At 50.8% G+C, this 14,383-nt stretch overlaps 1 protein-coding gene across 1 annotated transcript in view; it reads left to right on the forward strand.

The window, feature by feature from the left end:
- Window positions 1–14,383, forward strand: part of SMARCC1 (SWI/SNF related, matrix associated, actin dependent regulator of chromatin subfamily c member 1) — a 61,965-nt gene that overhangs the window by 10,913 nt on the left and 36,669 nt on the right. The window contains exons 7-18 of the mRNA XM_041470217.1: window positions 68–143; window positions 1,092–1,217; window positions 1,580–1,698; window positions 2,242–2,366; window positions 3,063–3,122; window positions 3,737–3,774; window positions 4,850–4,971; window positions 6,004–6,075; window positions 9,656–9,769; window positions 10,474–10,627; window positions 11,028–11,141; window positions 12,757–12,816. Coding sequence (XP_041326151.1) covers window positions 68–143; window positions 1,092–1,217; window positions 1,580–1,698; window positions 2,242–2,366; window positions 3,063–3,122; window positions 3,737–3,774; window positions 4,850–4,971; window positions 6,004–6,075; window positions 9,656–9,769; window positions 10,474–10,627; window positions 11,028–11,141; window positions 12,757–12,816 — 1,180 coding nt within the window. The remainder of the gene's footprint in view (window positions 1–67; window positions 144–1,091; window positions 1,218–1,579; window positions 1,699–2,241; window positions 2,367–3,062; window positions 3,123–3,736; window positions 3,775–4,849; window positions 4,972–6,003; window positions 6,076–9,655; window positions 9,770–10,473; window positions 10,628–11,027; window positions 11,142–12,756; window positions 12,817–14,383) is intronic.

Genomic DNA, 14,383 nt, shown 5'->3' on the forward strand with positions numbered 1-14,383 from the left:
CAGAGCTGCTGGAAAACCACTCCTGGTGCTCCTGGTACCTGAGCTGCTCTCTCCTGACCCTCCCCAGCTACGACACCTGGGTCCATGCCAGCGAAATCGAGGCGGAAATTGAGGACGCGCCGATCCCCGAGAAGCCGTGGAAGGTGGGTCAGGCTCAGTGCCTGGGGAGCTGTGCTGGGTCTGGCTCAGGGCCTGGGGAGCTGAGCTGGGTCTGGCTCAGGGCTTGGGGAGCTGAGCTGGGTCTGGCTCAGGGCCTGGGGAGCTGAGCTGGGTCTGGCTCAGTCCCTGGAAGGTGAGTCTGGCTCATGTCTGGGGAGCTGAGGTGAGTCTGGCTCAGGCCCTATAAGGTGAGTCTGGCTCAGGCCTTGGGAGGTGAGTCTGGCTCAGTCCTTCTCAGGATTCCTGGGCTGGGGCCGTTGAGTGTTGCCCTGCTCTGGTTGTTCTGCACTCACTGTGTTACCCTGGCCATGTTCTGTGTGTGCTCCTGGAGTCACAGCAGCTCGGGCTGAAAGGACCTTGGAGTCTGTTCAAACACCTGTAACTCACTGGAAAACAGGATTTTGGGTATAAACCTTACTAGGAATAGTCAGAGAGAATTGTGTGAAGTATTAATAAATGGTATGAATTACTGTAAAGCACCAGAAGTTTTCTCAGCTGTATAAACCAACCTCTCTGAAGGTGGGTGTTACAATCCTGACAGGTTTTGGTTTTGTCCCCTCAGGGAATGGCCAACTCCTGCTCACTTTTTGGTGGTGGTGGCACACCTGCCAAGGGGATGTGTGTATTTAGGAGGTTTTGATGGCAATTTTCAGCATCCAAAGAACACTGGTAGCCCAGAGCTGCTCTCCCAGCTCTCAGAACTGACCTCACACTCCAGGGGGCCTGAAAATGCTTGAGGAGCAGAGGTTGGGTTCTGAGTCTTGTTCATCCTTCGTGGTCCTGCCCTGTGTCACTGCCAGGAGTGTGTGAAACCAGAGGGATTGGGACATTCAGACCTGATAAAGCTCCAGGAATGTCCCTAATCCTGGGAGGTCTCTCATGGAGTTATTTCTCCCCAAAGCATCATCCTGTCCCTGTCTCCTGTTGTGCAGGTTCATGCCAAGTGGATTCTGGACACGGATGTGTTCAATGAGTGGATGAATGAGGAGGATTATGAGGTGGATGAGAACAGGAAATCCGTGAGCTTTCGCCAGAGGATCTCCATGAAGAATGAGGAGGTGGGTGGGGGCCTGGAGGGACAGCAGTGTCCTTTACCTCTGCATGCACAGAGCTGGAAAAGGGAGGGATCCAGGCAGAGCTCAGAGCCCTGCCAGGGCCTGGAGGGGCTCCAGGAGAGCTGGAGAAGGACTGGGGACAGGGATGGAGGGACAGGACACAGGGAATGGCTCCCACTGCCAGAGGACAGGGATGGATGGGAGATTGGGGATTAGGAATTCCTGGCTGGCAGGGTGGGAGGCCCTGGCACAGGGTGCCCAGAGCAGCTGTGGTATCCTGTTTTGGGCTGTGTTAAGGAAGGATGCAGCCTGCAGCTCTGCAGTGGGAGAATTTGGGGGTAACTGAAAGCTCTGCTCCCTCCCAGCCCGTGAGGAGCCCCGAGAGGAGGGACAGGAAAGCAGCAGCCAGCACCAGGAAGAGGAAACACTCCCCTTCTCCACCCCCCACTCCTGTGGAGTCCAGGAAAAAGACAGGGAAGAAAGGGTGAGTGTCTGCAAGTGTCCAGAGGCCTGGGATTTGAGGTGAAAAGAAATGAGGCAAAGAAATTGAAGAACTGATTATGGGGAGAGCTCTCTGACCTGGGGTTCTGGAATTATTTCTGGCTAGGCTTGAGGGATTATTCCTGAGCAGTTTGTGCAATTCCTTATTCTATCAGTATTTTACCCAAATAAAAACTTAATTACTATTAATTAAATAGTAATTAGTAAGTTTTTAATAGTAATTAAAAACATAATTACTAACTATGGGTTATTATGTGTGGGTATGGAGGGGAGCACTTCAAAGCTAAAAATTCAGGTCTTGTTTATGGACCTGTTGGGCTCTAATAAGACAGAACTGGAATTTCATCAAGAATGAGTTGATAATCTGAGTTCCTCCTTCCAAGTGTAGAGCCTGAGTTGGGGTCTGTGAGGAGATGTGGTTCTGCCTGTGTTCCCAGAGTGGTTTCAGGAGGGTTTGACCCTCCTGGCCTGGCTCTGAGCACTGTCCAGGAGCATCTGGCACAGCCCCTGTGTCTGCTCTGTTCAGGCAAGCAGCTCTCTATGGCAAAAGGAGGGGGCAGAAGGAGGAGGATGAGCAGGAGGATCTCACCAAGGACATGGAGGATCCCACCCCAGTACCCAACATAGAAGAAGTGGTACTTCCCAAAAATGGTAAAATATGGGAACGCTTTGGCCTCTTTCAATGTTAAAGATTAAACTGCATTAAAATTGTGTCTATGTTTTGTCAAATCTTTGAAGTACTCCATGGCCATGGGGTAGGTGGTCTCTGCCCATAAATTTATCTAGTCAGGCATGTAACAGCTGAAAAGGGCAGCAGTGTCACCTCCTTTTGGCCTTTCAAAATACAAAGCTACGTTTAAAAAAGACACTTTTAAAAATAGGTTTACAGCAATCTGCTTAAATGTTTCATTTCACTGGGTCATGTTGGGGGAAATGGAGTTTTCTGGAGCAAAGTATTTCCCTGCCAAGGCCCCAGAAGAAGGATGTTAAATGAGTGGAAAATGTGCTAGTGTCAAGTGCTTTTAGTCCCTTTCAGGGAAGTGTTGATGTGGGCAATGATAATTCTGGGAAAAGGAATTCCTTCAGCATCCCTGGCAGCAGATAATTTTGGGAGTCTGTCCGTTTGGGTGTTCTTGGTTTGGGTTTGCACTGAAGCCGCGCTGTGTGTTGGGCAGGTGGGGAGGAGCAGGGCTGTGCTGCTCTGTCAGGAGCTGGGAATGCAGGGCAATGGGACAAACGGGCCCTTGTGCTGCTCTGTGAACTCCTGAACTGCAGACAGAGCCCAGGGAAATGAGCCAGGCTGCAGAGCTGCTGTCTGCTGCTCTCTCATCACTCCTGTTCTTGCAGTGAACCCAAAGAAGGACAGTGAGAACACGCCCGTGAAAGGAGGAACCGTGGCAGACCTGGGTAAAGCCCCTGCTCCCTCAGCCTCCATCCTGCTTGCAGTCAATATTTTAAAATAGATCTTAAATATTTCTAAATCTCTCAATTTAAAAAGCAATCTCTGCTTCTGCTATTTTACTGAATTAATTCATATTTCATACACGTTCAATTCCAGTGTACTAGCTCTTCACTGCAAAACTGTTCCCTCATAGGCTGTTGTTATTTTTATTGTTTTCACATGACATAAGAGCTCTTTTCTAGCAGATTTTTTTTTTTTTTACTGGGAATCAGGGTAAATCACAGGTTCCCTGAGCTTTGCTGAGCCTTGACATGAGATACAAACTCATATCCCATATCTTATTATACAAAAGTCACCTAGGACACTGGGAAAGGAAGTAATTAATTATGGATTCTGAAGTGTTGAGAAATTCTGATTATCCTTCCTCTGTATTCTTACCTGTTCCCTGGTCTGGGACAGGTAAAGGTGTAATTGTTTTAGTGATGTGGGATCCACTTTGTTCTCTTCCCTTCCCAAAGAAATTAAATGTCCTTTCCAGTTAAACAGTTGTGTTGCTGGAAAGACTTCTGAACATTTAAATGAGTTTATTGGTATAATTCTCAATGTTTTTACCTTTCAGATGAGCAGGATGAGGAGACAGTGGCCACTGGAGGAAAGGTAACAACACCTGCTGCTTCCTGAACTTGGAAACAACTGAGATTGTACAGTCCCAGATGGTTTGGGCTGGAAGGGACCTTAAAAAACACCCAGTGCCACCCCTGCCATGGCAGGGACACCTCCCACTGGCCCAGGCTGCTCCAACCCTGTCCAGCCTGGCCTTGGGCACTGCCAGGGATCCAGGGGCAGCCACAGCTGCTCTGGGAATTCCATCCTGGCCCCTCACCAGGAAGAATTCCTCCCCAGTATCCAACCCTGCCCTCTTTCTCCTCCAAGTCATTCCCTGTGTCCTGTCAAGATCTTAATCTCACCTTCAGTAACTTCACCTGAACTCATTTTCCAGTGATCTATGAGATTAAATCAGTTACTGACAGGACTGAGGGTTTGTTATTATAGAACTCTCCAATTCTGTGGATGACTTGGTATTTTTAAATCTGGTGTGTTGAAGAGTAGAATGAAGAGACAGATGCCGAGTATTTTCCAAGAAGCATTTTTCAGATGAGAGGTTTTGCAGAATGAAGAGACAGATGCCGTCTGTATTTTCCAAGAAGCATTTTTCAGATGAGAGGTTTTGCTTTGTTTTTTTGGTTTTAGGACTAAATCTAAACCCTGCTTTGGCTCCCTGATCACTTCAGTAGAGCTGCAGGGGTGGTTTCTGTATTGAATTGCGTTTGTGGCATGGCAGGCACTATTTTTAACAGATGTCAGATCCCTGAGTGTGTTCAGAGTGATACCTTGTTGTCGTTGGGGGAGCTCAGTCCCAGATAAAGATCCATTATTGATACCAGCGCCTCCTCAGGGTCTGCCTGTGGGCCTTGGCTATTTTTAACATCGCTCAAACAACACCTCAGGTGTTTTGTACAGTTCTTGAGGTATCCTGACCCTGTTTTGCTGCCTCCTCTGTGCCCTCCTGGTGATCGCTGTGGCTCAGGAGTTGGCGCTTGAGTTGCAGAACAGCAGCTGCTCACGGGAGGCTTCGGTGGGGAGCTGTCCCTGCTTTGGGGGTGTCACAGAACGTCTGTGTGCTGGGGGAGCCCCTGCTGCCCTCACCCTGCCGTGTCCCCCTGTGCCCCAGGAGGACGAGGACCCCAACAAGGGCGACCAGAGCCGCTCGCTGGACGCGGGGGAGGACAATGTCACCGAGCAGACCAACCACATCATCATCCCCAGCTATGCCTCCTGGTTCGACTACAACTGGTGAGGGGGGCTTCCATGGCGTGGTGGCTGCTGCTGCCTGTGTCCTGTTCCCCAGTGACACCTCCTGTGGAAGGGCTGCTGGGGGAGCCGTTCAGGCAAGGCAGTCAGTGCACACACCACGCTCACCGTGGCCAGCTCAGCCAGGAGAGGCAGCAGGGCCTTCTTAGGGGCAGTTCCAGAGAGCTTTGTTTCAGCACACCAAAGGGAAATCGGGGGCAAAAGACCTGGCCACGTGCTGTGCACAAGGTTAAGAGTGGGAGGGCATAGGGGTGGCTTCAGGGGAGATGGGGCCAGCCACCAGGGTACCACAACCAAGGAGGGAAAGGAAAAGCCAACAGAATTTGGGACATACGGGGAAGGGTCTGGAGTGGTTCATGGTGTTGTGCAAGTCTCCGTGGGGAAGTCTTCTCCTTCAGCCTGGGTGGGGAAAACTATGGGAAATTCTTCATAGGCAAGGCCCTGGGGGTTTCCCTGAGGAGGAAGGATTCAGAGGATTCCACAACAGCCCTGGGGGTTTCCCTGAGGAGGAAGGATTCAGAGGATTCCACAACAGCCCTGGGGGTTTCCCTGAGGAGGAAGGATTCAGAGGATTCCACAACAGCCCTGGGGGTTTCCCTGAGGAGGAAGGATTCAGAGGATTCCAGAGGCAGGCTTCACTTCATTTTGTTTTCTCACCAATCAGCCTGGGAGCTGAAGGCAGTGACTCTTGTTTAGGTCTGGTTCCCATGTTTTGTGCTGAAATCTTTCTGGCCCTTCTCAGGGGTTGGGAATGAGGAAGAAGATTTCAAACAGGTTTTGCATACATTGATTTCCCTCTAATTCCCACCTTAATTCCTTTCTCTATTCTATTTCTCTAGTCACTGTCTGACCATTCTGTGTTTATCTCTACTACTGAAAGCCTTTTTATTTTGCTTCAGAACTTGACTTAGAGGAGAAGTCACTGATTCTAGAGGGAGGACATTTGTTGCAGCCTGGAATCCTCTTGGGGTCAGGGCTGTTTCAGGATCTGACACCTGAACTGTTTTGTTGCAGCATCCACGTGATTGAACGTCGTGCGCTTCCAGAATTCTTCAATGGGAAAAACAAGTCCAAGACTCCAGAAATGTGAGTGAAACCTGGGAATGTGGGCAGTGACAGTGTGGCAGGATAAAGGAGCTTCCCATCCCATAAATCCTGTGGCCACAGCTGGGGGTGTGAGAGGCTGATAGTTCCTGTAGGGCCTGAAAGAGAGACAGAGCCACTGACAGTGTTTGTACATTGTTGTGGTAGAGATAAAAGTTCAAGCATCCAAGTGATATTTACCAGTGGTTATCCAGGTAAAATAAAACTACTTTCCCCCAAGTAATACTGGAACAAATTCTCCAGCTCTGTGTGGTACAAGATGTGGTCAACATCCAAAGTCATGTTAAAATGTCATGGAAGGGTAGAAGTGGAACAATCCTGCTTATTCCTCCCTCTCTCCTCATGCCATGCTGTACTTCTGTATTTCTGTGTGTTGTAGATCCTGTCTCAGGCTGTGGAGTGAATTCTGTGTTTTGAATTTGGTTATTCAGAGTGATCTTGAAAGGCCATGGATAAAGGAAGGATGGTCAAAGACTTTGAACAATATTGTTTCTATTAAAATGATGCTAAACGTGAGATTTCACACCAAAAAATCCTGGGTTTGGACACCAGAATGTGCTGGGCAGTGGGACTGGCCTGGCTGGGGTCACTTTGTCCTGGTGTCACATCTTGGCTTGGTTCCAAAGCAGCTTTTGGGGATTTTAGAAGGTGGTTTTTCACCCAAGCACTACAGGAAGTGTTTGAGGTATCTCCTCATGGTCCTGATATCATCTGGGCCCTTCACTGCTCATACACAGCATTCCATGGGATCCCAGAATGGTTTGGGCTGGAAGGGACCTTAAAAAGCACCCAGTGCCACCCCTGCCATGGCAGGGACACCTCCCACTGTCCCAGGCTGCTCCAAGCCCTGTCCAGCCTGGCCTTGGGCACTGCCAGGGATCCAGGGGCAGCACAGCTGCTCTGGGAATTCCATCCCAGCTCCTCCCCACCCTCCCAGCCAGGAATTCCTTCCCAATCTCCCATCCATCCCTGCCCTCTGGCAGTGGGAGCCATTCCCTGTGTCCTGTCCCTCCATCCTTGTCCCCAGTCCCTCTCCAGCTCTCCTGGAGCCCCTCCAGGCCCTGGCAGGGCTCTGAGCTCTCCCTGGAGCCTTCTCCTCTCCAGGGGAACATTCCCAGCTCTCCCAGCCTGGAGAGGAGAATCCCTGCAGAGGTTGTCCTTGTGCTGGAATCTCCCACCTCAGGTGTGGCTGTTGGTCTGTGATGCTCTGGGTCTGATAAAGAAACAGGAATTAGGGACTGTCCTTTCTCCTGGGGCCCTGGTGGTGTTTGTGCCCTGCCCCAGGAGGTCCCTGGGGTGCAGCGAGGCTGTGCCTGGGCCTGTGCCAGGGCAGCAACAGCTCAGGCTGGAATGGAACAGCAGGTTCTGGCTGGAGAAAAGGGGAGTTTTGAGCTCTGAACAAGATGAAGCACTGGGATGGGGCCTTGGGAAGCTGGGATTGCTCCTCCTTGGAGTCTTTCAGGCCTGCCCAGACAAAGCCCTAAGAAGCTTGGTGACAATTCATGGCTTGAGCAGGAGCTTGGCTCAGACACCCCTGAGGCTCCTGGCACCCCAAGGATCCCCAGTCCTTGGTCTGTCCTCCCAGCTTCTCTGCATGTGTGAGTGCAGAGCAAGCACAGCTGCACCCCAGAGCCCCAGCAGGGCTTGGGGGCAAGGGGCTGTGGAGATCCTCTTGTTCCCCTCCCTGCCATTCCAAAATGGCTTTGTTCCAAGGCTCATCCAACACTGCCTCTGTTCCAGCAGTTTTGCTGCCCAGGAAATTGTAGTTTGGGGGTTTGTCAGAGTGAGAGGCAGCGGACAGCTGCAGTGTGGAAGGAATGCTCCTTTCCTGGATCTGTGGCCCCTGTGGTTGTCACTGCAGGCCCAGGTGCCCTTCTGCAGCTGGCATCACAAATCAGTGCTCCTGCTGCTCCTCCCTTGGCTGCCACTGGTCTCTGCCTGCCATGGAAGCAGCCTGGGGACTCCTGCCAGTCCTCCTGTCATCCTGGAGATCTGGTTGTGGTGCCGTTTTGGGGTGGTAGGAGCTGCACGTGGTCCTGGCTCTGTGTTTTCTTTTGAGATCAAAGAGGAGCATCCCTCTGAATGGGGACGAGTGGCCTCCAGCTGAATGTTCAGGCCAGAACACCGTGCTGGAGGAGCTCTCACAGGTTTATCCTTGTGACAGCAGTGCCTGGGGTAGGCCCTGGCTGAAAAGGGGTTCAGCTAAATCCTGCTGGACTTCCCACTGCTGACAGGGTTTGCCTGAAGGGTCATGGCTCAAAACCATCTCCCTTCAGAACCAGCCTGGGAATGTTTCTGTCTTGGGCTTCTCCCTCCACCTCGTGCTGTGACCTTTACTAATAAATACTAATTCCTGCAGCCAAGACCTGTTCTGGGCAGGCTCTTCCCCTCCTCCCCTGGAGCATTCAGAAATGTTCTCAGTATTCCTCTCTGGAAGAAGCTCCTTTTTGTTTCTTGCCTCCCAAGCATCCCACATGGAGCCAAACACCTACTCCAGCAATTTTCTTCCAGCCAGTTGCACATATGATCTGGTCAGGAGGAAGATGTGGGATTTTGGCAGGGACATGTGCTTGCAGCATCTGCCTGCTCAGGCCTTGCCTGGATGATTTATATTTTTGGTTCCCAGCTGCTTCACACACTGCATGTGAAACATTCCCCCCTGGAATTTTCCAAAAGCAGAAATCTGCTCTAAAACCACTGTTGTACTACAGCTTTGCATTGGATACTCACTAAACAGAATCCTGCAATAATTTGGGTAGAAAAGGACCCATCTCATTCCACCTACCTGCCATGGGCAGGGAGGGACACCTTCCATAGTCCAGAGTGCTCCAAGCCCCATCCAGCCTGGATGGTGCCAGCCTGTCTGTGGCAGGTTGGGTTTGTTCCCTCTAAAGAGCAGGGCTATCAATAATTTTATGGCAGGTTATTTTCTTCAGGATCATTTGTATTAGCAAGCATCAGTATTTTACAGAATCTTACTGAAATGGGGGAATCTCTGAGGAATTGTTTCTGCTCCAGCTGTTCCCAGCTGTGCTGGCTCTGGGCTCTTGTCCTCTGCTTTTCAAAGGTTTTTTCTTCTCCATGTTGCTGTTCTCCAGCCTTTCCTGCCTCATCCCTTCATCCATTAAAAACTCCACATGCAGCCACAGCAGTGTTCCATCCACTTCTGCTTTTCTGTGCAGCTTTTTTCCTTCACACGGGGATGCAGAGGGATTATTTATCCTGTTCCTGTGTGAAGACCAGACACCGTTCTTTTCATCCTGCAGCTTCTATTCTGCTGTGGGAACATTTGATCAGTGACCAAGTCCCCACAGATAATTGTGTGATTTACAATTTCAGCATGTTTCCATGTGCTGCTACTCCAAACACAGGAGAAAATCCAGAGTGAAGCAGTCTGGAAGAGTGTGAATTCCACTTACCTGTTGGTTCTGAAATGGCCCCAGCGAAAGAGATCTGTTGTTGTTTCCTGGTCAGAGAGGGGTGTTTGGGGGGTGATGTTGAAGTGCCTGCCCTGAGCTGTGGGGAAGCTCAGGGGACAGAGCTGGTGGCTGTTGTGTTGCAGATACCTGGCCTACAGGAACTTCATGATCGACACGTACCGGCTGAACCCGCAGGAGTACCTGACCAGCACAGCCTGCAGGAGGAACCTCACCGGGGACGTCTGCGCTGTCATGAGGTGACAGCCTGGCCTCTGGGGACCTTTGGGGTCTGGGCCTTTGGGGCCTGCAGCTTCTGGGCATTTCCAGGCATCAGCAGCATCATGGAATAACGGAGGGGGGAAAAGCCCTCCAAAGATTGAGCCCAGCCCGTGCCCTATCCCCAGCCCAGAGTAACATCCAGGCCTTCCTTGGACACCTCTAGGTCACTTTCCTGGGCAGCCCCTGCCAATCCCTGATCCCCCTTTCCATGGGGAAATTCCTGCTGCTGTCCACCCTGAGCTGCCCTGGCCCAGCCTGAGGCTGTTCCCTCTCCTCCTGTCCCTGTTCCCTGGAGCACAGCCCGACCCCCCGGCTGTCCCCTCCTGGCAGGAGCTGTGCAGAGCCACAAGGGCCCCCTGAGCTCCCCTTTCTCCAGGCTGAGCCCCTTCCCAGCTCCCTCAGGAATTCTCCAGCCCCTTCCCAGCTCCATTCCCTGGACACACTCCAGCCCCTCAGGGTCTGTCTTTGGGGCCCAGACTGGACAGTCAGGCTTTGGTTTATCCATCACTGCAGTGCTCTCAGGTGTGCACAGAGCTCCTGCTCTTTGGGATTAATGAAGGACTAGAGGAGCTCCTGGGTCTGGATGTGATCCAGCAACATCAGCTCTGTCCTGTGTCCCCTCCCACACGAAGCACAAGCAAACCTTTGGTGGCCAAGGCTGGATTTGTCCTGTTTTTCACAGGGTCCACGCCTTCCTGGAGCAGTGGGGGCTCATCAACTACCAGGTGGATCCCGAGAGCCGCCCCATGGCCATGGGGCCCCCCCCGACCCCCCACTTCAACGTGCTGGCCGACACCCCCTCGGGGCTGATGCCGCTGCACATCCGCACCCCGCAGGTGAGCCTGGGCCCCGGGGCTGCCTCTGACAGCCAGGGGCTCTGCCCACCTGGGAAAGGGCCCTTGCTGCCCAGCTGGGGAAGTGGCCTTTGCTGAGCACCTGGGAAATGTCCCCGTCCTGCCTGAGCACCTGGGAAATGTCCCCGTCCTGCCTGAGCACCTGGGAAATGTCCCCTTCCTGCCTGCCCAGCTGGGGGAAGTGCCCCCCTTGCTGCCCAGCTGGGCCCAGCATCCGGGGCAGTTCTGTGCAGAACCACTCACACATTGCTCAGACATTTGTTTTAGTGTCTTGGGCTTGTGTTCAGCTTCCCTGTCCAGTCCGTGTTCTGTTGAGTGTTGGTCTGAAAACCTTGGATAACTTTGTATTCCTGCCCCTCTCCCCTGTAACGTTTGTTCCCAGGTTCCAGCTGCCCAGCAGATGCTGAGCTTCCCTGAGAAAAACAAGGAGAAGCCAACTGACCTGCAGAACTTTGGCCTTCGCACAGACATCTACTCCAAAAAGACTCTGGCCAAGGCAAGTGTCCCCTCCCGCTCCCAGTGAGCTTGTTGCTCCTCAGGTGTCCCCCACTCTGTGTCCCTGAGGTGACTTGTGTTGCTCCTCCACTCCTGGTTTGGGTGTGTTCCATCCCTGTGCAGGACACTATGGTGGGAGGTTGTGCTGGAATTCTGATCTTGAGGGAATAAAGACATGGACAGCTTCCCAGAGCAGTCCACAATGTTAGCCTCAGGTGCCAGGCTCACTGTGTTCCTGCATGTCCTGCTGGAATGGCTCAGCATCAGCAGACCATCCAAGGATTCAGGACACAGAGAGCTTCCAGCAGGATCTCTGCCTCTCCTGGTCCCAGGCTGACAGACAGGGACCCCAGTTCCCACTGGTTGGTGCCCTGGGGCCACTGAGGGTGTGTTTGGGCACTGTCATTGCAGAATGTCACACAGGATAATGAAACCTGGGAGGCATCATTGCACTGGTGTGTTGATTCCACAGCCTCCTGCTTTTCCCTGCTCCCTGTGTGTCCCTGGAGGTGCTGTGGGAGTGCCAGGGTACCTCAGCACAGCCTGCAGTGGGAACTGGGACTCTCCAGAGCTGGGTAGTCCCCCTCCTGGGTGGGACCAGGCTAATTCTGTGCCGTTGGTTCATTGTCCTCAGAGGTCATTGTTTAAACCTAAAAAATAACTATTTAAACACTGTTTACCACTTCAGACCATCCTTTAAAAACCAGTTCTCGAGGTATTTTTATAAAGCTGGTTCCATCTCACATTTCATGGATTGACTTTTTCACTTGTTAAGGGAGGTATAAATTCTCTCCAAACTGATAAATCTGTTGCTGGTTCTGGGCTCTGGCTCTGTTTACAGGGGCTGTGAACTGGAGCAGGTTTGTTGGCAGATTGCCCTGTTTGGTTTCTGTGTGCTGGGGCTTTTTGCTGTGGAGAGCAGCAGTTGGGTGACTCACATTGATTAATGTTCTGTGTGGGTTAATGAGCTGTTTGAAATGCATCTGGAGATAACATTTATTATCCCAAACAGCCTCTTCCTCTCGGTCTAGCACGGAGCCAGCCAGTGGTGCTGATGTTCCTTAGGAGCAGTCCCGAGCTGTCAGGGTGTCACGGGAGGGGAAGCTCCACCATGAATTTGGAACTTTCATCCAATCTGAGCAGTTTACCACGAGGGGCAGATTTGGGAGCAGCAGATAATCCTGTTGGAATTACTCTGCCTTCTCACATAGCTCATCCCCCTGTAAAGAGTTATTTCTCTACTGAGTGACTGATGAAGTTGGAGATAAATTAACTTCTTTTGGACCAGCCCAGCCCACTGTGCCTCCAGCACTCAGAGGGGGTTTGTTATTCAGGAAAACCCTCTGTGCTGTGTGTGCAGGCACAGATCACTGGGACAGGAGGGTGCAGATCCCTTTGCTTTAGCTCAGAAGGTGTGGTGGGAAATTGGGGTGTGTGACCCCCAGCTGTGCCTTCACTTCGTGGACCCCTGAATGGGCTGACCAGCGGGAGGGGGAAGGTTGGAGTGCATCAAATCACAGCTTCTTCCCCTTTCCTCCTCAGTGTTTTCTCCTACAAGGTTTTGTGCAGGAAGTCCTCTGTTTCACCTTTTTTTTTTCCCCTCCTGTCTTTCATAGAGTAAAGGTGCAAGTGCTGGCAGAGAATGGACAGAGCAGGAGACACTGCTGCTCTTAGAGGTGAGTTCATGGGGCCAAGCCAAAGGGCAGGAAACCAAGCCAGGAGGGGTAGGTCAGGCTTTAAAAATCTGCAATTTTTTAGAGTTAGATGACAACTGCCATCATGGCTACAAGAGTGTTGCTACCAAAAAGAGATGGCAGGAGCATCTCTGTGAGAGAGGGGCTGCCTGTGTCTGAGGTTTGCTTCTAACTTGGACCTGCAAGCCAGAAATGAAGCATTTAAGAATTTGTGTTAGTCAAGAGCAGCTTTTGCAGTGCAGAGAGGTGCTTTCATTCAGCAGGACTCACTGACAGTGTGAAATGGTGTCACTAATTCAAATAGTGGTAAATATTCAGGTAAAGGTTTACCTGGCACTCAGATAAATTCTTGGGAATCTTGATTTCCAAGCCATGCCACAGCTTAGGGAAACAGCTCATTTTGGAAGCTGAAGTGGTTGAGAAACAGTTGAGGCCACGGAGAAGGCAAGTTCTGTGGTAGCTCCCTCATCCCATCTGTCTCCTCCTTGTTTTCCCTGTAGCTGCACTTGGGGTGTTCTTTGAGCTTTTTCTGGAAGTCTACCAAAAAAAAAAATCCCTGAGATCATTCCATGAGGTGCCTTATGATGCAGGCTGGTGTCCCCAGGTGGCTTCGAGTGAAGCTCTGGAGCACATGGGGACGGGATCTCTGGAGCTGCAGTGGGGATGGAGCCCTCAGAGGAGCTGCAGAGGGTTCTGGGCTCTCACAGCAGGGCAGCTGTTTCTCTCTGCTTCAGCAGAAGAAGAATCTCAGTGGCCTGAAATAATTTTAAGTGCTTGCACTTCCTGCAAAGACAAGATCTTCTCCCCATCTTTGCTTTCAAGGGAACATTTTTCTGATGTAGAGGCTGCATGGCTGATTTCTTTCTTTTGAAGTAATTCAGAGTTCTGAGAACTCCAGTTTAGGGCTCTGTTTTTGTTGGGTTTTATTTGCAGAGCTCAGAGCAGACTGCAATTGCCTGGTTGTTTCAGCTTTTTTGTCTTCCCATGTGTCAATAAACCCATTGAAAAGTTAATTTCCTGGGGAAAAGCCTGGAGGATGGACCTGTGTCAGTGCCAAATGAGCAGCTGTGATTCAGTCTTCACACATATGGAGTGTGGTCATCAAACAGCCAAAATCTCCCATTTTTCCCTCTTTATTTTAGGTTGATATTCACTGTTTAGCCAATACTTTTCTATTGGCACATGGAAAAATTTTGCTTATAGGGTGCAAACAGCTGTTTTCCATGGCATTCTTGTAGGGAGAAACAAGGCTAATGCCTCGATATACTGACTTCTTTTTTTTTTTAATTTAAATATATTATTTAAATATTTAATATTAATAGTACTGTTATTTAAAATTCATTGGTTTGTATGTTTTTAGCTTATGGCCATACACTGCATGGTGTAGCCCAGTGAAATAATCCAATGACATATTCTGTGTTTAAAACAAACCAAAACCCCCCACTAAATCTTGAGATTGCAATTCAGTTTAATGAGTTTAAATTAATAATGTTTTTGTTCCTCCTTTTTCATGGACTTGCTCCATGCATAAATCAGTAAAGAGTATATC

Source organism: Pyrgilauda ruficollis, unplaced genomic scaffold (assembly GCF_017590135.1).
Source record: "Pyrgilauda ruficollis isolate IOZ18807 unplaced genomic scaffold, ASM1759013v1 scaffold242, whole genome shotgun sequence".
In the NCBI taxonomy this organism is placed as follows: domain Eukaryota; kingdom Metazoa; phylum Chordata; class Aves; order Passeriformes; family Passeridae; genus Pyrgilauda; species Pyrgilauda ruficollis.